This window comes from Heterodontus francisci, chromosome 19 (genome assembly GCF_036365525.1).
Source record: "Heterodontus francisci isolate sHetFra1 chromosome 19, sHetFra1.hap1, whole genome shotgun sequence".
Taxonomy (NCBI): Eukaryota; Metazoa; Chordata; class Chondrichthyes; order Heterodontiformes; family Heterodontidae; genus Heterodontus; species Heterodontus francisci.
This window is the reverse complement of record NC_090389.1, coordinates 79,497,540-79,524,014: the sequence shown is the minus strand read 5'-3', so window position 1 is coordinate 79,524,014 and position 26,475 is coordinate 79,497,540. Positions and strand designations below refer to the sequence as shown.

The 26,475-nt window shown below is 41.5% G+C and overlaps 1 protein-coding gene across 1 annotated transcript; it reads left to right on the top strand.

Annotated features, from left to right (window-relative positions):
- Window positions 1-5,404: 5,404 nt before the first annotated feature.
- On the top strand, window positions 5,405-26,288 carry tcta (T cell leukemia translocation altered). The gene is made up of 3 exons (XM_068052077.1): window positions 5,405-5,907; window positions 20,249-20,303; window positions 21,693-26,288. Exons 1-3 carry the CDS (start codon window positions 5,697-5,699, stop codon window positions 21,733-21,735), a joined length of 309 nt encoding a protein of 102 aa, XP_067908178.1. The 5' UTR covers window positions 5,405-5,696; the 3' UTR covers window positions 21,736-26,288.
- Window positions 26,289-26,475: the final 187 nt, after the last annotated feature.

The window sequence follows — 26,475 nt, the reverse complement described above, 5'->3', positions numbered from 1 at the left end:
CGGTATTTATATGGCTACTCCAGTTCAGTTTCTGGTCAATGGTAACCCCCAGGATGTTGATAGTGGGGGATTCAGCAATGGTAATGCATTGAATGTCAAGGGGAGATGGTTAGATTCTCTCTCGTTGGAGATGGTCATTGCCTGGCACTTATGTGGCGCGAATGTTACTTGCCACTTATCAGCCCAAGCCTGGATATTGTCCAGGTCTTGTTGCATTTCTGCACGGACTGCTTCAGTATCTGAGTAGACGCAAATGGTGCTGAACATTGTGCAATCATCAGCGAACATCCTCACTTCTGACCTTATGATTGAAGGAAGGTCATTGATGAAGCAGCTGAAGATGGTTGGGCCTAGGACACTATCCTGAGGAACTCCTGCAGTGATGTCCTGGAGCTCAGATGATTGACCTCCAACAACCACAACCACCTTCCTTTGCACTAGGTATGACTCCAACCAGTGGAGAGTTTTCCCCACTGATTCCCATTGACTCCAGTTTTGCTCGGGCTCCTTGATGCCATACTCTCTCAAATGCTGCCTTGATGTCAAGCACAGTCACTCTCACCTCACCTTTTGAGTTCAGCTCTTTTGTCCATGTTTGAACCAAGGCTGTAATGAGGTCAGGAGCTGAGTGGCCCTGGCGGAACCCAAACTGAGCGTCACAGAGCAGGTTATTGCTGGATGGTCTGGTAGTAGCACACATGATGCATCTGGATATAATTTCTTCAATATCTTTTGATATACCATGCCACCATACTGAGTTGCATGCTCTTGCTCTACATTTGTTGATTCCCAAATGACCTTGGTGTAATTTCTCCAAGATATCCAATCTTAAAGCTCTTGGGATGACCAATCTTTCGTTGTAGACTAGCAAATCATCCACAGTACTTAGGTGACTCCTTTGCTCATGATATTTCCTCAAAACCGGGTTATGTGGTATATATTCTACCAGACAAGAGATGAGAGAGCCACTCATGTCACCTTTGTTTCCATCCAGACCATGGGAGCATCTAGGAATGGATCTTTTTGAGCATAAAGGGAAGATGTTCGTTATTGTTGTTGACTATTACTCGAGATGGGTTGAAGTTAAGCTACATAGCCAGAGTTCAGAGACTGTGGTCAAATCTTTGAGAGAAATTTTTGCTACGCATGGCATTCCAGATATTGTGATATCTGACAATGGGCTGTAATTTGCGAATGAAAGTTTCAAAGAGTTTATTGCAACATGGATTTGTTCATGTCACCACTTCACCGAGGTACCCCCAGGCCAATGGAGAAGCAGAGAGAGGTGTATGAACCATTTTAACAATATTTTGCATTTTTCCTCTTTCTGCAAATTTCTGATTTCACTCAATTTCTGAGCTGTTGCTGGTAAATTCTTGGTTATTGTTAAAGCAAAGACTTCTACTTCCTCCAGAAGTAAGACATTTCCTTCAGGTCTTCCAAATGTCTCTCTTGATAATGCATCTGCTGTTTCCCTGGAACATATTCGGTCGTTGTATTATATGTCATTAGACTTAGTTGAAATCTTTGTACCCTTGGAGGTAACTTTCGAATTCAACGTCACGAGTGGCTTGTGGTTGGTTTCGATCTTAAGCTTAAGGCCCAGTACGTAGTCTGAAAATTGTTTGCATATCCACGTTGCTGTCAACGCTTTCTTCTCAATGGCTGCATATTTCTGTTCGGTTTCAGTTAATAAACAAGAAGCAAAATATACAGGTCTGCATCTTCCATCCTTCTGGACTTGAAACAAGACTGCACCTAATCCTGTTGCTGATATATTGGCCGCAATTATGGTCGTTAGCTCTGGATCATAGTGCACTAACAGCTCTGACAAAGTTAACATCCCTTTGATTTTCTCAAAGGATTTTTTTCTGGCTTTCTCCCAACACCAGATATTACTGTTCTTTAGCAGTTGTTGCAAAGGCTTGCTTATAGTAGCTAAGTTTGGTAAGAATTACTCTACTTGATTCACCATTCCCATCAATCTTTGTAGTTCCGTTATGTTCTTTGATTCTGGGAAACCTTTTATTACCTTAGTCTTCTGTGGATCTGCCTTGATACATAACTCATCAATTCTGTGACCAAGGAACCTTGATCACAGGTTGCAAAAATACACACTTCTCATTCAATGTGAGACCTGCTTCTAATCTTTGTAATACTGCTCTTACCCTTGTTTCCTGTTCTTTCTGGTTTTCTCCATGAATTAGGACGTCGTCCATGTGACAGATTATCCCCACTAAACCTTCCAGGATCCTTGACATCGTTCTCTGAAAGAGCTCGGGTGCTGACATAATACCAAATAGTAACCTGTTGAAATAGAATCTTCCTAATGTTGTTATAAATGTTGTCAACAATTTAGACTCTTCGTCCAAAGGTAACTGCTAAAATCCACTGTTTGTGTCAAATTTCATAAATATGGAGCTTTTTCCCAGCCGTGACAAACTTTCATTCACTGATGCCATTGGGTGGATCTCTCTCTCCACTGCTTTAAGTTGAGTGAGGTCTACACAGATTCTTATGGATTCATTTGGTTTCTGTACTGGGACCATACCAGAGCACCATCTAGTAGGTTTAATTATTTCTGATATCACTCCTTGGTTCTGTCTAGCTTCTACTTTTTAACCTCCTCTAGGAGTGGGTGTAGAATCTTTTTCGGTGTGAATAAACACACTGGCTCTGCCTCTTTTCTCAGAGTGATGTGATATTCTGCTTCCAATTTTCCCAATCCTCTAAACAGCTTCAAGAATTCAGCACTAAAATCTCTTGGCTGCTTCTCTTGTTCCTTAATTTCTTCTACCCTACATAACAATTGAAGGTCAATGCAAGCCTTCCTGCTGAGTAATGAACAACTCTGATTCTTAATAATATACGGCTTTCCGGGTATCTCTTTATTCTTGTATCTTAAAGTCTTTCTCAGTTCCACGATAACTTTCAGCTCTATGCCTGCAGGCCCACATGGCTTCTTATTTTTTGTTCTAAAGCTTCCCATCTTCATGGTTCTTTATCTGATAGAACGGAAACCACTGCTCCTGTGTCTAACTTAAAGCTAGTTTTATTTTCTCCTACAATGTTATCTGCTGTCCAGCAATTTTCATTTGCTCCTTGTATTTCTCCTAAAGGAAGGAGTTTCAATCGTTTGCTCATCTTGTACCTCATTTGTTCTCTTGTTTAAACAATTTGTCCCTTTGCTAGTCTGCAGCATTTGCTTCTTGCTGCGACACATAGAATGAAAATGTCCCTTTTTTTAATGTACAAAGCATTCCGCCTCCCTGGCTGGGCAACTTTCCTGCCGATGCCTCTCTCAGCCACACCTACTGCAATTCACTGCGGCCACCTCTCGATGCCTTTCCCGCCTTTATGGCTTTTTGGCGCCATTCCTTTCCATTTTTTTTTCACAAACTCCACTGAATCTAATGCCTTCGAGATCGGAATCTCCCTGTCCCATCGAACCACGGGTCGGTTGAATTTTCTAGCCTCCACCTGTCTGCTCAACTGAATGGCTTTTTGTAAACTCAACTCTTCCCTTGACTGTAGCTGATCTGACAGCACACCGTCCATAACCCCGACTACGATTCTATCTTGAATCAACTCCTCATGCATGCTTCCATACTTGCAATCTTCTGCGATCTTGTATAGGTCATTAATAAACAAATCAATGCTTTCCCCTTTTTCTCTTTGTGCACTTATTAAACTTTGCCCGATCAATGATAACGTTTTTCCTGATCTTGAAATTTATAACTTCAGCATAAGTAGTCGGCTTCTCATCGATTCCTTGGGTTATGAGAATGTTGTCTGCACACTCCCCCATGACATATGACAATGTACTAACCTGCTTCTTGTCTGGGCTCTAAACCCGACACAGAATGGTACCTCTTGAACCTGCAGACCCATTTCGGTCAGGCCTCGGCTTGGTTCGGACCTGCTACCCGAATGACATTCTCTGGCAAGGGCAATGATTTTACTATCGTCTTCTGGTTTTCGATGTTTTCATTTCTTCTCTTCTACGATCGCTTTTCCTCTGCCACCATGTAATATTGGGTTAATATACTCTTTGTCTAGTATAATGTGATATAGGTTGTTGCTGGGTAGATTATGTAAAGAGACTGTAAGCATCATTACAGGATGTGACATCACAGATTGTGCAGAACCTCATGTAAGGGGTATAGTGGGAGACATAGATGCTAGACGTTTGTAAATAAACTCCAGTTACCTTAACCCACAGACTACTATTTTTATTCGGTACAAAGAGTATAGTAACCCAGATATTACATGATGGCAATCACCAACTGCTAAGCACTTCCTGCCCAACAGCCATCAATAATCCTGCAATCATCTCTGCAGCTTTGAGTGGGCAGGCAGCCAGATGACATGGCAGGAGAAGAGACCGCTACCGTGGCAGGAAATTTGAAGCATAAAAATCTAGGCTGCTAGCAGCTGCTCCCACAAGAGCCATGTCCCATTCTAGGAGGGTTGTAAACCCTACTTCTTCCCCCCCCCCGCCGTTCACTTGTGGGTAGGCCTCCTGGTTCTTGGAACCTCTCGCACACAGCTGCGGATGTGAAACCATAAGCAAAGATACTCTGGGGGTGGGGGTGGGGGAACCCAACTTTTAGAATGCACTAACTTTAGCAGACATGGTCAGAACATCATGTGATCAAATCTTCAGGAATGCCTCCAACCAGAGTTGGTAACTCAGATAAATTGGTCAGCTTTTGCTTGTTTTTAAAATTTATATATGAATGTGTCATTACTACAATATTTACAATTCAAAAACCAACAATATCTCAAGAGGCAATTCAACTGCTTCAGGTGCCAAGTATGCAAATGTGATTAGGTTAATTAAAAAAAAATTATAGAAATTTATTGAGACATTTTCCTTCTTTTGTATTCCTTTAATAAAATAACTTTCACATGCAATATTACAAATTTACAAGACGCTATGTTATATGGTAGAAAACATAACTTTTTTTAACTTCCTTCCAGAGACTTAGTAGCAATTTTGAAAAAAAACCCACTTGAGCATCCCCAATTTTAATTGCTCAACCATTGGCAGTCACATCTTCAGTTGCTTAGGCCAAGCTCTGGAATACCCTCCCTAAACCTTTCCACCTTGCTTTCGACCTTTAAGATGCTCTTTAAAACCTACCTCTTTGACCAAACTTTTGGTCATCTGACCTAATATCGCCTTCTGTGTCTCGTTGCCATATTTTGTTTTATTATGCTCCTGTGAAGCGCCTTGGGACGGTTTATTATGATAAAGGCGCTATACAAATATAAGTCGCTGTTGTTGTATCGTGGTCCCCGTTTCCAGGTAACTATGGTTTGTCCTTTCTCGGCTACCCTAGGTCGGAGCCCGGTCGCTTTTGATTTGCATTAGCAGATACGCTGCTAGTGACGACTGTTTATGTCTTGAAAGGAGGAAAACCCAAAGAGAAATGGAGACGTATTAAACAAGGGATTTCTTTACTTTCAAAACTGAGATAATCACCTGGGTTGGAGGATGGGACGGGCGTGGCGAAAGTGCGGTTGTTGGCGCGGCGCCAGCCGAGCGGCCTGTCCCAGGCGGGCTCCGAGCCGCCAGCCTGCTGTCAGTGGGGCGGATGCGCTGATAAACAGCGGCGGGCGAGGGAAATCGGACGGTGCTGAGGGAAAGTTCCGCTCCGTCCTGCTCGAGTGATGCAGCACCTGGAGCGGGGATGGAGGCGCCGTGGGATTTCGAGCTGTTCTCAATCCTCCTGCAGAGTGTCTTCTCCTTCTGCAGCGAGTTCGCCCAGGACTGGAGCAGCAACGACATGAGGGTGACCATCTTCAAAATCCTCATAGGCTGGCTGGTCTGCAGCCTGGTGGCTATTCACATGGCCTGGAAGTTTTATGGGGCCACAGTCAATGACATGTACTACAGGCAAGGTGTGTGAACGTTTTGTGGGGGGAGGGTCACTTTCTAATTTTACAATACTCTGACCGATTCAGTGTTCCTGGCATCAAGTTCAAGTTGCTGCGAATGAAAGCTTAGGGGTTCTTCACTTTGAGGAACAAGTGACCAGAAACATTAACAAAGCGCATTGCTTAAGTTTCTGTGTTGCTGCTCGCATGTAAAGAGGCTGCTCTGGATTGGATCATGTCCTGTTTTACTCATTTCACCAACAGTGGAATTTGTTGTGAGACTTGACCCTCTTTTTAAAAAGAGGATTTTCAATGGCTTGTAATCTCCATCTCCCCTCCCTTTTCTGAAGATGGTGACTTGTGTACAGGTCCAAGAACATTGCTGGACTTTGTACAAGTGGTCATTTCTCACAAGGACAGTCGGATAATAGTGGCAGGTTATTTAATGCAGCGAGAGTCATTTTGGACAGCAATCAGGAATGTCAACAGCGGTGAACTGTCCCAATATTTCTAACAAAGAGCTACGTCCTGCTTTGTGGCCTAATTGCCACTGGCTGAGATCAGCTAACTCAGCAAACATTGAGGTTCAAACATTATATCTCTTGTTTACGTGGCTTCATTGTTGTGCTGGTGTACTGTTTTATTTACGTCAGGTTGCTGACCAATTATCAGAATAGACTTTCCCTTTGTTTTAACTTCCTTATTTGGGGATCATCAAGCCATTTGTTGCTTGGAAGCATGTTTGAACAGTCCTAGAAATGTTAGTAGTTTTCCTTTTGGGGGAAAAATAGCAGTGTGTGAGCTGTTCTTAAAATGGTCTCTGATATGGTTGCTGACTCTCTTGTAAACATTGGAGCAGGAATAGGCCATACAGCTCCTCGAGCCTGCTTCGCCGTTTAATAAGATCATAGCTGATCTGATGTTGGCCTCAACTCCCCTTTCCTGCCTGTTCCTCATAACTCTTGAATCTCACAGTTCAAGAATTTCAGCCTTGAACATATTCAACGACTCAGCCTTCACAGCTCTTTGGAGCAGAGAATTCCAAAGATTCACAATCCTCTGAGAGAAGAAATTTCACCACATTCTTGTTTTAAGTGGGTGACCCATCATTCTAAAATTATGCCCCCCAGTTCTTGATTGCCCCACAAGGGGAAACATCCTCTCAGCATCTACCCTGTCAAAACCCCTCAGAATGTTATATGTTTCATAAGGTCACCTCTCATTTTTCTAAATTCCAATAAGTATAGGTTCAACCTTTCCTCCTAAGACAACCCCTTCATTCCAGGAATCAACCTAGTGAACCTTCCCTGAACTGCCTCCAATGCAAGTATATCCCTCCTTAAATCTTCTTCTTCTTTGGCCTCCTTGTCTCGAGAGACAATGGGTAAGCGCCTGGAGGTGGTCAGTGGTGTCAGTCGCTGCGAGGCAACTATGAAGTGACCTCTCCATGGCGCATGCCTGGGCGAATGTATGGAGGTTGAGAGTTGCCCAAGCGTCAAAACCCCTCTCTTGGCCTTTCTGGTGGGGTCCAAAGGAGTGCAGAGCACGACGTTTGGCACCAGTATGGCTGCAGGAACTGCCGGAAACATGCCAAAGGTGACACATGACCGCCTACGGGGTTCCGCTCCGGATTTTCTGTTAGGGTTTACTCCCTTAGCCTTGGTCTCTCCCGAGATGCCCACAAGGCAGTGGGGTTGTTAGGGCCCCTACACAGGTGTAGAATGAAGCCGGTGGGAGGAGGGGGTGCGAGGGGGAGGGGTGAAGGGGGTGCTGGGAAGGGGGCTGTAAGGGGTTGCGGGGGGTGCAGGGGAAGGGGTGCAGGGGGGAAGATGGAAAGGAGTTGTGAGGGGGGAGGGGGTGCGGCGGGGGGGTGAGCTGAGAGAGTGGAGCTGGGAAGGGAGAGGGAGGTGGAAGGGGGCAACGGGAGGGTGAGCTGATAGAGTGGAGCTGAGAAGGGGGAGGGGGAATGGAAGGGGGAGGAAGGGGAAGGGAGGGCAGGTAATAAGCCATTTCCTCAGCTCCCACCATCGATGCCTGGAAAACTCCTCGGCATCCTTCGGGAGGTGAGCAACATCCCCGTGCTACAGCCCATGTTATTAGTCCACTGACATAACAATAACGCTACTGCACCCTGGATTCTAGTCCAGTAACTTTACAATAGCACTACAGCACTCTGCATTAAAGGACCCTAACATAACTTTAAAAGTTACAGTACCCCAGATTATTAGTCCAGTAACTAAACAATAACACTACTGCATCCTTAATTATTAGTCCAATAATATTATAATAACACAACACCCTGGAATATTTGTCCACTAACATAACAATTACACTAAAGCATCCAGGATTATTAGTTCGTTGCCATAACAATAACTGTCCTGTCCCCCGGATTATCAGTCCACGAACATGTCAATAACACCGCTGTAGTGTTATTGTTATGTTACTGGACTAATAATCCAGGGTGCAGTCGTGTGATTGTTATGTTAGGGCCCTATAATACAGAGTGCTGTAGTGTTATTGTTATGTTACTGGACTAATAATCCAGGTTGTAGTGATGTTATTGTCATGTTCCTGGACTAATAAACCGGGGTGCAGTGGTGTTACTGTTGTTATCGATGGCTAATAATCCAGGGTGCATTAGTGTTATTGTTAAGTTACTGGACTAGTAATCCAGGGTGCATTAGTGTTATTGTTATGTTACTGGACTAATAATCCAGGTTGTAGTGATGTTATTGTCATGTTCCTGGACTAATAAACCGGGGTGCAGTGGTGTTACTGTTGTTATCGATGGCTAATAATCCAGGGTACAGTAGTGTTATTGTTATGTTAGGGCCCTATAATACAGAGTGCTGTAGTGTTATTGTTATGTTACTGGACTAATAATCCAGGGTGCATTAGTGTTATTGTTATGTTACTGGACTAATAATCCAGGGTGCATTAGTGTTATTGTTATGTTACTGGACTAATAATCCAGGGTGCATTAGTGTTATTGTTAAGTTAGTGGGCTTGTAATCAGGGTGCAGTAGTGTTATTGTTATGTTAGTGGACTAATAATCCAGGTTGTAGTGATGTTATTGTCATGTTCCTGGACTAATAAACCGGGGTGCAGTGGTGTTACTGTTGTTATCGATGGCTAATAATCCAGGGTGCAGTAGTGTTATTGTTATGTCAATGGACTAATAATCCAGGGTGCTTTAGTATAATTGTTATGTTAGTGGACTAATATTCCAGGGTGTCGTAGTGTTATGGTTATGTTTCTGGACTAATATTCCAGCATGCAGAGGTGCTATTGTTATGTTACTGGATTTATATTCCAGGGGGCAGTTGTGTTATTGTTATGTTAGTGGGCTTGTAATCAGGGTGCAGCAGTGTTATTGCCCTCCTTAAATAAGGAGACCAAAACTTTATGCAGGACTCTAGCTGTGACTTCACCAATGCCCTGTACAGTTGTAGCAACATCTCCCTACTTTCGTTCCCTTGCAATAAAGGCCAAGATTCCATTTTTCTTCCTAATTATTGCTGTACCTGCATGCTAGCCTCGTGTTTCGAGCACGAGGACTCCCAGATCCCTCTGTGCAAATTTATAGTCTGTAGAGTCACTCCATTTAAATAATATTTAGCTTTTTCTATCCTTCCTACCAAAGTGGATAACCTCACATTTTCCCACATCATACCCCATCTGCCAAATTTTGCCCACTCATTTAACCTATCTATATCCCTTTGCAGCTTTGTATCCTCACAACTTGCTTTCCTACCTATCTTTGTATCGCCAGAAAATCTGGCTGCAATACACTTGGTCCCTTCATCCAAGTCATTAACAGATTATAAATAGTTGAGGTCCCAGCACTGATCCCTGTGGCAAACCCACTGATACAGTTTGCAAACCTGAACATGACCCATTTCCCTCGAGTCTTTTTTCTGTTGGTTAGCTAATTGTCTATCTGTGCTAATATATTCCCTCCAACGCCATGAGCTCTTGTGCAGTAACCTTTTATGTGGCACCTTATCGAATGCCTTTTGGAAATCCAAATACACTACATCTTCTAGTTCCCCTTTATCCATGCTGCTTGTTACGTCCTTAAAGACCTCTATAAATTTGTCTGACGTGATTTTCCTTTCATACAATCAAGCAGAGCCAACATGGTTTTATTATGATTTTCTAAATGTCTTGCTACTATTTCCTTAATAATGGATTCCAGCATTTTCCCAATGACAGATGTTAGGCTAATTGGCCTATAGTTTCCTGCTTTCTGTCTCCCTCCTTTCTTGAATAGAAGTGTTACATTTGCAGTTTTCCAATCCATTGGGGCCTTCCCAGAATCAAGGGAATTTTGGAAGATTACAACCAATGCACCTGCTATCTCTGGAGCCACTTCTTTTAAGACCCTAGGATGCAGGCCATCAGGTCCAGGGGACCAGTTAGCCTTTAATCACCTTAGCTTGCTTTGTATTTTTCTCTAGTGATAACTATTATTTTAAGTTCCTCCCTCCCTTTGTTCTCCCCCTCCAGATTTTCTACTATTATTGAGATGATTTTAGTGTCTTCTACTGTGAAGAGAGATACAAAATACTTGTTCAAACTCTCTGCCATTTCCTTGTTTCCCATTGTTCATTCCCCATTCTCATCCTCTAAGGGACCAACGTCTACTTAAGCTACTCACTTCCTTTTTCTATACTTGTAGAAGCTCTTATTGCCTGTTTTTATATTTCTTGTTAGTTTATGCTTGATCTATTTTCTCCCTCTTTATTTTTTTATCATCCATTGCTAGTTTCTAAAATGTTTCCAATCTTCGAGCCTACCAGTAATCTTTGCAACATTGTAATGCCTTTTCTTTTAATTTGATACCATCCTTAACTTCCTAATTAGCCATGGATGGTTCATCCTTCCTAGAGTCTGTTTCTCAATGGAATCTATCTTTGTTGGGAATTATGAAATATCTCCTTAAATGTCTGCCACTGCTTATCTACTGCCTCACCTTTTAGCTTGTTTTCCCAGTCCACTTTACCCAACTCTGACTTCATATCTTTGTAATTGCTCTTATTTAAGAATAAGACACTAATTTCAGTCCCAAGTTTCTCACCCTCATTCATCATGTTATGATCACTCTTCCCTAGAGGATCCTTTACTATGAGATCATTAATTAATCCTCTCTCATTACACCTTACCAGATCGAAAATAGCCTGTTCCCTGGTTGGTTCCATAATGTATTGTTCTAAGAAACTGTCCCGAATATGCTCTATGAACTTGTCCTCAAGGCTACCTTTGCCAATTTAATTTGTCCAATCAAAATGAAGTTTAAAGTCTCTCACAATTATTGTAGTACCTTGCTTACAAGCCCCCATTACTTCTTGATTTATACTCAGTCCCACAGTGTAGCTACTGTTAGGGGGGGCCTATAGACTACTCCCACCAGTGACTTCTTTGCTATTTCTTATCTCCACCCAAATGATGCTACATCTTGATCTTCCAAGCCAAGATCATTTCTCACTACTATACCGATTTCATCCTTTATTAACAGAGCTACCCAGCCTCCTTTTCCTTTCTGCCTATCCTTCTGAAATGTCAAGTACCCCTGGATATTCAGTTCCAGCCTTGGATACTTTGCAACCATGTCTGTATTCTATTTGTGTCATTAATTCATCTATCTAGTTATGAATGCTGCGTGCATTCTGATAGAGCCTTTAATTTTGCCTTTTTTCCTTACTCTGACCGTATTTGCTGGTACACTTTTATGATTGTACTCTCTATCCCTTCCTGTCATTCTCTGGTTATCATGACCCATATTGTTACCTTGCACTATTGCCGTTTCCTTTCTCTTTAACTTTCTAAATTTCCCCTCACCTGAACCCTCAACCCCCACCCCCAGTATTTTGTTTAAAGCCTTACCTACAGCCCTATTTATTCAATTCGCCAGGAGACTGGTCCCAGCACAATTAAAGTGAAGCCCATCCCAATGACACAGCTCCCTCTTACCCCAGTACTGGTGCTTGCACCCTATGAATTGAAACCCATTTCTCCCACACTGATCTTTGAGCTCCACATTCACCTCTCTGATTTTATTTGACCCTTTGCCAAATTGCTCATGGCTTAGGTAGTAATCCATAGATTATGACCTTTGTGGTTCTACTTGTTATTTTAGCCCCTAGCTGCTCATACTCCCTCAGCGGAACCTCTTTCTTAGGTACCAATGACATAGGTAGGACTATTTGAATTATGACAATGGGATCTTTCCCCAAGGAGATGTCTTAACCCTGACATTGGGCAAGCAGCACAGCCTTTGGGATACATGCTCTCGGCTGGAGGGAACAATATCTATCCCCCTAACTATACTGTCCCCTACCACTACTATATTCCTTTTTACTCCCCCAACTTGAATGGCCTCCTGTACCATGGTGCTGTGCTCATCCTCCCTGAAGTCCCTCCTGTCATCCACACCGGTTGTAAGTATTTGTTTTTGTAATTATAATCTAATTGTAGATTATAATCCTTTCACCTTGAATGTAGTGTACTTGCGTTGAGCCGACCAATGAATTGTATTTTTTAAATTGCATTTATATTGTTGTGTGCTCAAGATGCTCCATAATGCGCAAAAACTATGAATTGCTTTTGTAGTGAAGTCATTTTATAGGCAAACACAGCAGCCATATTGGACAGAGCAGGGTCCCACAAACAAAGAGCAGAATGGCCAGATAATCTGTTTTGTTGTGTTAGTTGAGGTCATATGTTGATTGGGACTCGAGGAGAATTCCCTGCTCTTTGGAAAAAGTGCCATGGGATCTATCTACAACACCTGAACAGGCACGTTTTAATGTGTAATCCAAAAGACAAATAACTTGTATAACAATGCAATACTCTTTCAGTAGTGTACTGAGAGGCATACTGATTATATGCTCAGGTCCTGAAGTAGTACTTGGATCCACAATTTTCTGGCTAAGAAGTGACGCACTTGAGAGAAGTTATCACATTGTTTGGTTAGGTGCTTTGAGCTACGCTGTCACGTTATATGGTAGGGACACTATCAAATCATTCACTTTGAATGCAAACAGAAAAATATTTGCACGTTCGCCCATTTTCCCCTTGCAAAGATAAATGGGTGAAGGAAGAAAGTTTATGAAAAGCAAGAACAGTATTATTGGAAGAGAGAGAAAAAGCACCAGGAGGAGACCCTACTTCATCATTGTAACGCCTAGTGACAGATCTCTAGGTAGCACTAAGAAGTTGGGCCAGGCTGTCCAACTCTTTGGCTTGCAGAATAGCACAAAGAAAAACATTAATAAATTTAAATAAAATGTAAAAGAAAAATAATTCTCTCACCCTATTTATGTACATTTAAGAAAATGTTTAGAGTATCTCCAGCTCCCCTCGGACACAGTTAGCAGAGGTGCTATGTAACTGAACAATATAAACCAAGACTTAAGCTGTGCTGGTTTAGCTGATCTCGACCAGGGAAAGATAAGGGATCTTACTAATTAACTTGAGTTGAGAGAGTGGATAAAGTCGATCATGGTTTCCATCCATTATCGTTTTCCAATGACCCATTGCTGGAAAGTGGATATGTGTGGAGCACCAAATGGAGTTTGGCAGTTAAAAGATTTTGGCCTTTTCAATATGGACTTTTAATATGAGCTTTTAAGGAAAATTAAAAGAATAGACTTAACCTTGGATATGGACTTTTTTGATGTCTGCTCTTAAAGGCTAAATAAGGCCAATGGATACTGTCAAGGCAAGGCTCGCCCGGGAACCATGAGATGGATAAAGGAATAGATTTGGGAAGAGGGCACAATTTGGTTCAGCTTGCTTAAAATCAGAATGCATAATGGTTTTTGCCTAATGTTCATGATGTGTCTGTAGCCTTGGTAAAGCTACAAGGCCAGGGCAGCATTCAAAATTTTTTGTACTTTTGAAAGACAAGGAGAGAGAAAGAAACAAAACAAGGACAGTTGTCCTTGTGAACCATGAGAAGAGAGAGCAAGAGAGAAAGGAAAACAAACAAGGTATTTGAGGAGACTGAACCAGAAGCGGGTCAGTGAGGAATTAACCTCTCAGACACTCAGCAAAAAAATTGGAGTTTTAAGTTGTACTACTAGCTAAGGTTGATAGTATCTCTATCTGTAAAACTTGTGCCTTAATATCAATAAAACCAATTATTTAGAAAAGTTTTCAACCTAGATTGATCATTACCTCTTCTACTCTTAAAAGTTTTTAAAAAAAATCTAGTGACCCTTCCAGAACTGAGTAGCCCATTCTGTCGAGACTCATGAAAATTGTCCAGTTGAATAAGATACTGGCATATGGCTAGTGCTCGAGGAGCTGTACTCCAGTGTTAGCTTGCATCTTCAGGCAAGGAGGAACAGAGAAAATTGCCCAAAAGAACCCAGAAAAAGGTTGCAAGTTCATCCTCTTCTGAAGGTAACCAGCTGAGGTGCAGTTCTACAGGCATTAAAGCGCATGGGATTGGGGGTAGTGTATTACAATGGATAGAAAATTGGTTGGTGGACAGGAAACAAAGAGTAGGGATAAATGGGTCTTTTTCCGAATGGCAGGCATTGACTAGTGGGGTACCGCAGGGATTGGTGCTAGGACCCCAGCTATTCACAATATACATTAATGATTTAGATGAGGGAACTAATTGTAATATCTCCAAATTTGCAGATGACACAAAACTGGGTGGGAGGGTGAGTTGTAAGGAGGATGCAGAGAGGCTTCAGGGTGATTTGGGCAAGTTGAGTGAGTGGGTTAATGCGTGGCAGATGCAGTATAATGTGGATAATTGTGAGGTTATCCACTTTGGTAGCAAAAACAGGAAGGCAGATTATTATCTGAACGGCTATAAACTGAGGGAGGGGAATATGCAGTGAGACCCGGGTGTTAGAGTCATAGAGAGATACAGCACTGAAACAGGCCCTTCGGCCCACCGAGTCTGTGCTGACTAACAACCACCCATTTATACTAATCCTACATTAACCCCATATTCCCTACCACATCCGCACCACCTTCCTACACTAGGGGCTATTTACAATGGCCAATTTACCTATCAACCTGCAAGTCTTTGGCTGTGGGAGGAAACCCACGCGGTCACAGGGAGAACTTGCAAACTCCACACGGGCAGTACCCAGAACTGAACCCGGGTCGCTGGGTCCAGCTAGGATCAGCTAGGCTGTGGTGCTAACCACTGCGCCACTGTGCCGGCCGGTGTTCTTGTACACCAGTCGCTGAAGGTAAGCATGCAGGTGCAACAGGTCGTAAAAAAGGCAAATGGTATGTTGTCCTTCATAGCAAGAGCATTTGAGTACAGGAGCAGGGATGTCTTGCTGCAATTACACAGTGCCTTGGTGAGGCCATAACTGGAATATTGTGTGCAGTTTTGGTCTCCTTATCTGAGGAAGGATGTTCTTGCTATAGAGGGAGTGCAGCGAAGGTTTACCAGACTGATTCCTGGGATGGTGGGACTGACGTATGAGGAGAGATTGAGTCGGTTAGGATTATATTCGCTGGAGTGCAGAAGAGTGAGGGGGGATCTCATAGAAACCTATAAAATTCTAATAGGACTTGACAGGGTAGATGCAGGAAGGATGTTCCCGATGGTGGGGGAGTCTAGAACCAGGGGTCATAGTCTGAGGATACAGGGTAAACCTTTCAGGACTGAGATGAGGAGAAATTTCTTCACCCAGAGAGTGGTGAGCCTGTGGAATTCGCTACCACAGAAAGCAGTTGAGGCCAAAACATTGTATGTTTTCAAGAAGGTGTTAGATATAGCTCTTGGGTCTAAAGGGATCAAAGGGTATGGGGCGAAAGCCGGAACAGGCTACTGAGTTGAATGATCAGCCATGATCATAATGAATGGCGGAGCAGGCTTGAAGGGCTAAATGGCCTACTCCTCCTATTTTCTATGTTTCACTCTCAACCCTCCATTTACTTTTACTCAAATGGCCATTCTTCATGCGTTAGTGATTGTTGATGTGATACTGCTGAAAAAAATGGAGCTCAACTGAGCTTACTTGACTCCTCACCCAATGTTCATACAGATGTGTATTTTAAAGAAATGAGGAAATAGCTGTGATTTTCACAACACCGGGATATCCCAAGGTGTTTCACAGTCAATTAAGTACTTTTGAAGTGTTACCTCTAGACTTGAATATTCCTCCTGGCCTGGATTTCATTGTCCACCCTCCATAACCTTGCTCATCCAAACCTCAGCTGTCTGTATTCTAACTTGCACCAAGACCCATCGCCCCTGTGCTCGCTGACCTACATTGGCTCCTGATCCAGCAATGCCTCAATTTTAAAATTCTCATCCTTGTTTTCAAGTCCCTCCACAGCCATGTCTATCCCTATCTCTATAACCTCCTTCAACTCTCCGAGATCTCTGTGGTCCTCCAATTCTGGCCTCTAAGTATCCCTAATTTTTATCGCTCTGCCATTGGTGGTTATGCTTTCAATTGCCTAGGCCCTAAACTCTGGAATTTCCTCCCTCAACCTCTTTGCCTTTCTACCTCTCTCTCTCCTTTAAGATGCTCCCTATAACCTACCTCGGGCTTGGTGTCAAATTCAGTTTGATAACCAATCCTGGGAAGCGCCTCGGGACGTTTTACTATGTTAAAGGCACTACATAAATGCAAACTGTTGTGTAATTCTTGTTGTAATCTAAGGTCACTGAATAATGATAACACTGGAGCTCTGGTTGAATAAATTCCCTCTTGTTTGCCTCCCCAAAGCTTAGGCATACTATGCCAAGCATAATACCCCCAGTGCTATCTTGGCTGTCATTAGCTAACTCAACTCAATCCTCATTGAACTGATTACATTTAAATGAAGGAAGGGGAAAACATAGTCGCTTTGACTGCTTTGTGAATATTGAATTGATGTTGGTCGAAACATGAAACATCACTGAAGTTGGTATACAGTGGAAAGGATGACCTGAGGTTAGATTTGAAACCATTCTGCTACTGTATAGCTATGATTTAGGTTGTTGGCATTGATTATGTGGTAAATGTTTTCTATAATTTGCCTCTGGGATCTATAGCTATGAATATTGTATTGTGGGAGTAGACATATACTTTATACAGTTCTGCGATAGTGTGGGTACCATAGATTTGTGGTTTGCCCTCTGCCTTTTGTACCAAACACAGCTGAGCAGAAGTGGCTGAAGCAACAGTTAAAATTAGATAAAAGTGAAGAAATAATGCTTCAGTTGTACAGCGTCCTGATCAGACCCCTCTGTTTTGGGGACTGAACTGCAGGAAAGATATATGAGGGGATATAGCACAGGTTGACCTGAATGATATTAGAGCTTAAAGAATTAAATTATGAGGATAGGTTACATAAACTTGGTTTGTATTCCTTTTGAGTTTAGAATGTTGAGGGCTTTGGTAGGCTTGATACAAAAGAACTATTTCCTTTGGTGGGGGAATCCAGAACAAGGGGCCGTAATCTTAAAATGAGAGCTTGGGTCATTTAGGAATGAAATCAGGAAGCACTTTTTCCACACTGTATGTCATAGAGATCTAGAACACTTTCTTCCTCTCCACTTTCCGGAACTCTTCGCTCCCCTCCGCCCTGTCGTCTTGCTAAAGGAAAGCTTGGAGATGTTGGGATAATTGGGTAAGAGTATCAAGGGATATGGAGCAAAGGCAGGTAAATGGAGTTGTGGGTACAGATCGGCCATGATCTAATTGAATGCCGGAACAAATTTGAGGGACTGCCTACTTGTATTCTTGTGTGCATAATAGTGACTATGCTTCAAAAAGTAATTAATTCGCTGTAAGGAGTTTTGGCACTTCTGCGGACTTGAAAGGCAAGTTTGTACATTCATTTCTATGACAACAGTATTTCGGGTATCGACATCACACTCCCGTGTCTTCCTCCACACAAAAAAATGTTACTGGCTGAAACTCATTGCCAAACATTTGGAATGTATAATGTAAGGTTAAATTTTCACTTTTCTTATCAGTATGTCATCAAACTTGTTTGAGGTGTAATATAGATGACGTTTTTAGAATTGATTGTGACAGAGGTACTGAATAATAATGTAGTAAAGTAAGAAAGATTTCAAATATTTACAGACTACTAAAAGTGCACACCAACTATTAGGGATCCTATGTCAAATATGGTAGATTATTACGGTAAAGTATCCCATACCACTGTTTGGGTTTATAACCAAGGCTGATACACTAGAGCACTACAGGTGATGTCCCATTGTCCTGTTCTGCGATTCAGCTGGGTGATAAAGGATTCTGTGACATCATTTGAAGAAGAGCAGAAAGTTGTCGAAGCCAACGTTTTTTCCCTCAAACCCCACCCCCTGCCACACCAACATTAAAAAAAGATTAACTAACATTTCATTTCATTGGTATTTGTGTGACTGTTGCTCACAGAATGCCTTGTCTACCTAACGTCATGGTCACTGTACTTTGTAAGTAATTCATTGTTTGAAGCAATTGTGTATATTATGGTAAGTTGATGTATTTATATTAGGTTCAGATAATGCCATAAAAATATCATCTGAATCCTGATATGTTTTATATCTCTGAAATGCACTCCTGTTACTATGTGTGTCAAATGCTTTCATTTATATAATGCCTTTAATGTTGAAAATATCTCACTGTGCTTCAGAAGTTTTAATTAGAAAATCGAAGCCAAGCCAAAGAAGAAGCTACTAGGGGTGATGAAAAACTTGGTCAAAGGTGTGGGTTTGAAAGCGAGAGAATGAGATTTCCAGAGCACGGGCCTAGTTAGCTGAAGACATGGCAAACAATGGTGGGGAAAAGGGTTTGGGGTGGGCGGGGGAGTGGGGAAGTCATATAACTGGAGATGGTGGGGAGAGGAATGGAATCAGTGTCAAGTTTTTCATTCTTCCCAATGTTTAGCTGGAGCAAATTGTAGATTATCCAAGACTGGATGTCAGACAAGCAGCCTGACAGCACAGATAGTGAAGGGGTCAAGATTAGTGGTGGAGAGGTAGAGCTGGGTGCTGTCAGCATACACTTGGAAGCTGACTCCATGTCTGTGGATGATGTCATTAAGCATTGATTGGAGGTTAGGAGGGAGATGGTCAAGGATGGATCCTTGGGAGACTGTGGAGGTGATGATGCAAGCATGGAGATAAAGCTTGGTGAGGTATGGCTTTATTCCACTTTGACAATTTTGTTTACAACAGTGTGACTTTGGACTGCAGTCTTAGATAAACAAATCTGAACAGACTTGTTTACTGAGTTTTATGGTTGCTGCACGCACCATGGATCTTTAGTAAAATAAACAATAAAGATTATTACTGGATGTTGTTTGTGATGCATTTTTTTTTTGTGTACAAAAATTCATTTAGCTTGGTCCTATGTATTGAGAATGTTCTCCAAATATCTGAACAGGATAACTGCATTTTTGTTATCATCTTTTATGTTTTATTCCTCTTTTTTTCCACATGTTCTAGTTGTTAAACGTTAGACCACTGCTGAAACAATGTGAACAATGGGATTAGTTATTCCAACGTTCATTTGTTTAGTGTACTTCTGTTGTGGATACTGGTCACTTTTTTAAAGTTATAAATTTGATTGGCTTGTTTCATTGAAACATTAGAACCCTAATGATTATAATGGCAGCAATGTTGCCAATGGCCATTTTTGCCCTCAGCTTCACTTCAAAGTCATCTTTATTGATAAAAGTTTGCATTTTTTTTTAATGTACTGTAGCAATTTAAGAAAATGTTCCTGGGATTGCACAGCATCGTTGCTATTCTATCGTATTGATCGGTGGTGCAGCAGGTAGTTGCGATGTGGAACATTTCCCACTTTTCAATGTGTTATCAGGAAGTGCCACAAGAAAGGCCAGTATAGTGATTATGTCACTGGTCCAGTAATCCAGAGGCCTTGACTAATGATCTGGAGACATATGAGTTCAAATCCCATTACAGCAGCTGAGGAATTTAAAATTCAGTTCATTAAAATCTGGAATAAAAAGCTGGTCTCAATAATGGTGACCATGAAACTACTAGATTGTTGTAAAAACCCATCTGGTTCACTAGTATCCTTCAGAGAAGGAAATATTCCATCATTACCCAGTCTGGCTGATATGTCACTCCAGAACCACAGCAATGGGGCTAACTCTTAGCTGTCCCCTGAAATAGCCATCAAACTACTCATTTATCTTGAGATGGGCAATAAATGCTGGCCTTGCAGGTGACACCCACATCCTGTGAATGAATTTTAAAAAAATCTTCCTGTTGGGGGGGGAAAGAGGAAATTGTATGAGAGTTCCTGGGGCTGCTCTTGTGCACTTCCAACTGGATAAAAATGCAAGTTTGATTTTATTCATTCATTGATTTATTTTTGTGTGGTGGAACGCGTTGTTTTGAACTGATTTCTTTTACAGGTAGCGGGGGTCAGAATCGAGGCACTCCAGATGGCACCTCAAACTTTACTAGTTGGTATGTTTCCTTGTAATGAAATTTTTAGAAATACAATACATCATGTGTTATAAAACACTGATTAGATGGAAACTTTTTCAAAATTTTATTGTGCAATTTTTGCATCAGTCTAAAAACTTGTTAAAGATCCCAATATGTTCCTTCCAATTTCCATCCAGGTACACAATTAAAGTAGATCAGCTTGCAGGGTGCTAGTTCACTCTAGAACTTTATTGAAGAAATATTCTTCCTATGAGGTTCTAAATATTGTGAGCACTTGAGTTCCACAGGGGCACACTATAGGCTACTGGAAAACCAATCTCAAATTGATTTGATTTTCTTTTATCACCCCTCTCAACCCTGTGAGGTTAAGGCCAATTGTATGCCTCTACTACCTCCCTAGCTGAAATCGGGTAATTGAACATAGAGATTGAACCAGCAACATTCCTCAGCTATACTCACTGCCTTAACTAACAGCCATTAGAGGAGTCCTCCCCTAGAATTGTTACTTTGGTGGGTTACTATTCCACAAGTGCCAACTAGTTTTCCAGTACCTCGTCTAAATTGCCATTTTTTATTTATGGGTAAATATTAGCAGGCAATTGAACTATGGGCATCACTAAGACATGTTTTAATTGTGTTACTCCCACAGCGTGCTCTTTTGCGCTTTCCAGCAGGGTCCTGATAACATCAGGAGTGGCTTTGTTCCCCCACCGCCCCCCCCCCCCATCCCAAGGGTGGTGAGGCCAATTGTAGTTTCCTCTCCTGAGATCAGCCAAATCAGCAGAGACCAATGATCAAACTGGAGACCTTCATGCTCTTTATGGTGCAGTTTCAAACTACATTGTGAAGTTACCAAAGAACCATCAGTGGAGCAATGATTTCATGTTTTTAAAAAAGTTACGATTTGTTTTCGTCTCCAATTTTCCATCCTCTATCTTTCCTAAAGGTGTTCACTGCTTGCTGGGATATAACTGCAGGAGTCCCTTTTGTTCACCCAAGCGCCATCCTTATTGACTCACTTGATTATATACACGGGTAGTATTGAGTGACATAAATCAAGAAGCTCTGAGGTTTGATCCTTGATATGTGGTGAGGGAGCTGGTTCAGATGAAGCTGCAGTCGGGCTGCTACAAGTAGTTGTAGTGTCACTCAGCTAAGGGGAGAAAAATTGGGCAGGATTTTTGTTCCTGATCACCCTTTGAAATTGCCTGTGTGTGGAATTTGGATGGAAGAACTGGATGGTTCCCACTACTGCATCATGAGTTCTACTTCAGAAAAAGAGGGTTAAAAGTAGAAACTTGGAGGAGAGGCAAGTGAGTTGTTACACCTGTTGACACTTACATTATGAAACATGTAATAAAATGACACCAATTTTGACTCCTAAAATGTTTAAAATTATCTCTACAGGGAAAATGCAAGTGGTGAGTCATTTAAAAGTCACAGAGAGTGAGTGACGAAGATGTGTGAATTCTGCAGCTGAGACATGCGGTGGTTTGCTGTGTGGAATAAAGTTAGTTGTTGTGAACCTGGAATGTTCAAACTGCTGTTGGGTGCGAGACTCTTCAAAGTTCACGTGTTGCAGGCTGATGATTTGAAATGTGCCATTGTGGCTCAGTGCCATGAATTTGCTTTTATTTTCTAATAAATATTCCTAGGCTTCGCTGAGTGGACACTTGTATCCAGAGAAGTATATGTTGGCTTAAAAAGTAACGAAAATGTTAAAATGTTGATCCTTGAACAGAGATATGCTAGCTTAAACTCCCCAGGATTCTGATTAGAGAGGAAAATGATCCTATCTGAAGGAGAAAAAGAATCAACATGATTCTTTTAGACAAGAGTTAAATATCAATGTCATTATCAGCCCTGCAACGTTTATCAAAGAACATTTGGTAGAGCTTTCCTCATCACAATGTTGTCCTGCAGCAACTTGTCAAGGGTGTACTAATCTGGAGTGGGTAATATCGGGAAACTCCAATAGTATCCTTTAGGTAGATTGGCATATATTAGTCTTAAATGCCATCAAACTGCTTCTAAACTAATCCCAAAGTGCAACAGAATGGTTTGAGAGGGTATATCTGATAGAGGTATTGTCAAGAATTAACTTGTAAAACAGAGCAGTTTCAAATTTTGATACCCCATTTTCTGTTGATTTTATTTTGTCCTTTGTGTATATGCAAATATTGGCAGAACCCAAACTTGTTTGTGTATAGACATGGTCAGTAAAGTTGAACTACAGCATTATGAACGGGAAGTTGGACTGACCTCAGTTTAAAAAAGTAAAATATATTATCTTGAGAGTGTTGTCTCCGTCTCCCTGTAACAATATAACATGATTAATTCTCCACACTGGGAGCATCTTTTAGCTTCCCTATGATGTCTTGAGTAAAACTAGTGGCCTATAATTTGATGGGGAATCTACAGCTTGAATTTCATTTCAAATCATTCAATTAATCAAAAGTTCAGGAGCTTATTTTACTGGATATTCATAACGGCACAACATTGGTATGCCAATATGCTGTGCCATGATAGGATGGTGGTTTCATGCCAGTGATTTCCCCCATGAATCAAATTCCTAATCTTGATCTTGCCATCAGGAAAAATTTTGGGGGAAGTTTTGCAACTGTTAGCTGCCTGTTTCTTGCCTGAGAAACAGCAGACCAGCTGTTGACAATCTGGTGGGGCCTAGTGCACCCATTTTCCCACCTGAGTCAACTTTCAGGCAGGCCATTAAATGAGTGCCCAGCACTCCTGCCCAAAACCTGTGGGAGGCTGTTCACATATTCAAAACTGGGTCCTATGCTAGTTGTATAGCCCAGGTTGCAACTTTCAAAGAGAAATGAGTAGCATTTACACTAATCCCTTTTGTCTATGCTTTGAGGCCTAATTGGTTATCCTTAAAGGGAATGCTGGAACCCTCTCCAAAAAGGTACATTTAAAAAATAATTTGTCGGGCCAAAAGAAGCAGGGGTGCTCCATTGGATCCTACAAAAGTGATCTAGCCCACTGCTGGCCTGTTTCATCCCCTGCACTCGCTTCCTGACAGCAGGAATTACTTGACAGACAGACAATTTTCTGTCACAGAAAACCAGTGAGCTGAAGCAGGTCCTCTGTTTGTTACCCACAACTCACTGATAGAATGTTGGAGGCCCAAACCAGGGAGCTGCGGGAGCATCACCAATATTGTGCCTGTTTGGAGTCCAAATTGAAACTCTTTCTGCCAACCGGGTGAAAGTCACATTGTTTTCCCAGAGAGAAATAAAGCATTACCTTGGGTTGGTCAAACACTTTGACAGCCAGCTTAGGAGTTGCATTGGATAAGGCCAGCTCACGTTCTTCCCCAAGGCTTGATGTGAACACTATTAAATCAGCTGACTAGATTTTCATGCACTTACTACCAGGTTTAGCATTTTATGGGTGACATGGTGCCATGAAAGTAACCTTTCTTGAATACAGAGAGCCTGAACTGCTGGAAGTCAATAAAGTTCCTCAGAAATGCTTAACTCTGGGTGGATAATCTGTCCTGTGCAGAAGTGAGAACCCACACCTAAGGTTAACGTTTCATTATTTTAAAAAAAAAAGTTAGGGGTGATATTCAACATTGTCATAGCCTAAATAGACACCTGACGGTGGGCTGTCAGTCACCGTGAATCTTGGTCTCTGTGGCTTCATGTAAGTCACAGTTAAATTATATGGTCAGGTTGCTGTTTACTCTTTTTTTCCTATTTTTTTACAATCTGTGTCCAGTTGCCAGTTTTTTTTCTTCTGCCCGTCATCAAACAACTATTATGGAAATTGTGATACAAAATGCTTTTATTGTATTAGTATAGCAGAGCAATATGGTTACCTTACACCAGGTTGGATATGCATATCTATCCAATCTGAGAACTGGGAGATTGCAATACTCTATTTTTGATGCATATGTTTCTTTGCAGTCATGGTATATTGTGTACTTCCAAAACAAAAATTCTTGAAGGAAAATGTAAACTTCTGTCAACACAAAAGGTTATCCAGGTTGAGAGTGGCTAATGAAAAAATATGCCAAGAGATTTAACTTTGGTTTGGCATACTGGCAAGAAAACAAAGATTGAAGTTTGAGATATAAACAGGCAATTTCTGTTTGCATATTGCTGGAAAAAATTGTTAGAAAAATTCCCAGGAGTAAATCCAAGGTACCATAACTTTAATTTTCTAATTCTATGGTGCTCCATATGAGCTTGACATGTGACATGGCAGTACCATTTATATTGTGCTACCTTCTTTCCAGGTAAATTCAGGAAAAGGAAGCATCATGGCTTGATTCCTAGTTTATGGGATAGCCCAGCATTCACAAAAATTGATCATTAGCTATTTAATTCCTTATTCAGGTGGGGGTGATCATTCCAACAGTGGTATTGAGGTAGTTTGAGAGTCTGAGATATGTGAATATGGAAGGGGGTCTTGCCAAGAATACTTAGTTATGTATGTTACAATTTGACTTATCCCCTCTTTCCCATATCTAAAGCTGAATACCTGACAGTTTCACCAATCAATTAAGTACATGCACACTATGATAGTCTAACTGTCTGGGAGCTGTCGATTCCCTTCTCTCTGTTTGCCGTCTATATTTGTGAAACACTGAGGTATGTATCCAGGCCTTTTTTCAGGTTATGTAATGAAGCATATACGTGCATGTACAAAAAACTTTTGCTTGAGCCAAATACCATTAATATCCTCGAATAGCTGTGTTTAGCAACAGCATAGCTTTCAGTAAAGTTTAGATGCTGCATTTCTGAGTTTAAAAGATAATTTAAGAAAGTGTAATAAGATATCCCTACTTCTTCTGAACCCTTTGGGGGAGGGGGGGAACCTACATTAATGGCAGGTGATATATAATGGTTTAACTATTATTTATAACAGGAGTGATTAGAATTAGAAATATGGTGGAATTGAATATAACTTTTTATCCTATTTACTTACAATTACATATGGTGTGGTGTTCATTTATGGGACAATCTCCCCTCTGCCCCCACCCGTTTTAGAAAAGTATGTTTGGTTTAATTGGAACTTTATTAATCTGATCATTCAACTTGGAGTACAGAAAATTACTACTGGCCTGACTTTCTCTGTTGTGCCTTCATTTAAAATGTAAGTGTAGGTGAGAAGATACCATGGGTTGGTGTTATGTGTTGGCTGTACTACAGAGTGTTACAATCTAGAGTCTGTCCTTCCGCACCCATAAAGACATGCTCCTGATCTTGTGGTTTTAGATTGATACTGTGCTGTTGCAGCATGTATAAGGCATCCCTGCCATTGCTTGCACTTGTCAGTATTAAAGGACCTAGACTTTATACCTCCATCGACATCCAAGAACTGATTGTTTATGGTAAAAATAGTACCAGCAGAAGACACACCTTTTGTCATTCAATGTCCTAGAAATGAGATGTGGAAGAAGAAAAATATTTTTCTTGCATAGTAATATGAAGCTACTTTGTAACCTTCTCCAATCACTTAAAAAAAAATCTAATTTCTTTCATGCTTTTTCTACCCTGAAGCTGATGCTTACTGCTGGGTTTGGCCATCAGCAGCGTCTGGTAGTTTGCCTAGGTGAACTGAATGAGTGTTAGCCCTTACGCAAATGGAAGTTGGGGAGCAGGGGAGAGGGTTTCACACCCATGCCTCATTCTGTCCTTGCCGAATGTCCTCTCAATTACATTTTCTTCTGGGTGGCGATCAAGAGTACTGTGTGTTTTCCTACTACTCTCTCCCCACTTTGCCTACTCTCCCCCTTCACCTGGAGAGCACTGAGGCCACTTGTAATGCTCCCACCAGCTGAGCAGACTTGGGTTATTCCTTGTCTGTAAGGCTCAATATAATAAAATGTTGTTTATTTATATTCTAGTCCCACAGGAAAGTGCCACCACCAGCACATAGACCCTATGTTGTTTTGTTTTCTCCCCCTTCCTTTTTAGGTTCCTTTTTCAGCATAACCTGCCCAAGAAGGCAACATATTTCAGACTTTTACCAAAGCCTCTCTTAAACTGGATACCAGTACCTGTGCAAAAGCAGTCCAGAGAGACTGGTTCTTTTTTTTTCTCATTCTCTCTATACCCTCTCCACTCTGGAAGGAAGTGCTTGCCCTCTGCTTGTCAATCTGTTACACAGCAGAGGCACAATTGGGTTATTCAATGCCTGTGTGTGTTATTGTGTGATG